Source organism: Rutidosis leptorrhynchoides, chromosome 3 (assembly GCF_046630445.1).
Source record: "Rutidosis leptorrhynchoides isolate AG116_Rl617_1_P2 chromosome 3, CSIRO_AGI_Rlap_v1, whole genome shotgun sequence".
Taxonomy (NCBI): domain Eukaryota; kingdom Viridiplantae; phylum Streptophyta; class Magnoliopsida; order Asterales; family Asteraceae; genus Rutidosis; species Rutidosis leptorrhynchoides.
The window spans coordinates 619,420,857-619,422,500 of NC_092335.1; the positions used below are offsets into that span (position 1 = coordinate 619,420,857).

At 38.6% G+C, this 1,644-nt stretch overlaps 1 protein-coding gene across 1 annotated transcript in view; it reads right to left on the reverse strand.

Moving 5' to 3' along the window:
• Positions 1-242: 242 nt before the first annotated feature.
• LOC139898942 (scarecrow-like protein 34) overlaps positions 243-1,644 on the reverse strand; it is a 3,588-nt gene continuing 2,186 nt past the window's right edge. Inside the window, exon 2 of the mRNA XM_071881745.1 lies at positions 243-1,644. This exon is cut by the window's right edge and continues 964 nt beyond it. Coding sequence (XP_071737846.1) covers positions 324-1,644 — 1,321 coding nt within the window. The 3' untranslated portion in view covers positions 243-323.

Genomic DNA, 1,644 nt, shown 5'->3' on the forward strand with positions numbered 1-1,644 from the left:
TATCTTACTTTTCACTTCTCCAATTCCCCACTTTTTCTGTTTGTTGTCCAGAAACACATCTTTGACTTTCACAAGTCAAAATTGCATATTCACAATATTCAAATTTTACTAATCTTCTTATGAATACTATTATATGCTACAGATACATACTAATAGTAATAGCCAAAACCGTAAACCTTACAATAGTAATATGAGTACTGTAACTACATCATATCATTATCATTATCATATATATCATATAATAAAGTCGGTAATAATATAATAATAGCATTAAATCAAGATTAAAACATGAATATAGCAAACGACATCTAAAAACTTGTTTCTTAAGCAGGTACCCAACATGAACTAGCAATCAGAATCCTTCCTTTCCATCCTTGTAATATCCATTTACCATCTTCATCGAACACGAAATCTTTATGATACCCGGCTCTCTTACATCTTAATTTCGACACAAGTTCTTTATCCAACGGTTTAATCTTGAACCCAGCTCGTGATATTCGAACCTGCCATTGCTTGTAGGATTCGGGCCTCTCGATCCGCTCGGCACCTTCACACGCTATCACATTCATAGCACCACGTCCAAAAAACTCTTTCTCGAAATTCAGTCTATGCTCATTATCACGCTCTATAGTAGCATCAAGCATATCAAACAAAGCAGAGTAGTGAAAAAGTGTTTCCCTGAAACGGGTCACAAAAAACGGAGCACTATAAGCTCCATTAACAACCGAATGAACAAATATATCCGGTTTCATATCACGAATCAACTTCAAAACCTTATCACGTGGACTCTCGTCAGAAACCGTCTCATCGAGTAAGTTCTGGAACCGAATAAGACTGTTCACAGCTAAAAACTCATTTCTTTGAAGTTTGAGGTCTTCAATTTTTATTTTGTCCCAATTTTGACTTGCTATGGCATTATACTCGAACTCAACATTGAACCGTTTGCAATAACTGGCTAATCGTCGACCCGTTTCCTCTAACCTCTCAGACGGGCGAAATCCAGATTGGGGATATTCGATTCCAGTAATCCTCAACTTTGGTGGGCCACCCGGTACGTCCGCTAAAAACCTAATAAAAATGGGCCATTGGAACCCGTATGCAATACCAAAATCCACTATATGAATAGTAGAAGATTTGAAACCTAAATCGTATATCGTTTTACTAGCAAACGACATGGCGATTTTCTTAAACGGACAAGCAGATAGATACACTTGATACGCCTGCAACTTTTCAGCAGCCGAGCACCGTAAGTCACATGTAACTGTATTCAGTTGGGACCCGGTTCCAGCCAATCGAGCCTCGATAGCTACAGCAAATATATGGGCTAACCGTTGTGTAGCATCACCAGTAGACGACGCATGCTGTCTTATGTGATTCAGTTGTTCATTTGCAGCCCTTTGATCACCGGCTGCAATTGCTTGTGCACAGCTGATCAACAGAGTACTAAGATCAACAGCTTTAGTGGTCTGTTTTGTATTATTGGATCGACCCGTTGACCCGTTTTTCTTTAAGGGTATATTAACTTCATTACAACATGAAATTGGCGACCCGTTAGCATAAGGACCGAGAAGAACTTTATCGAACATTTCAGATAATTCTTCTTCTTCTTCCACATAAATAGCAGACTGTTTGCTACTTCTTTCT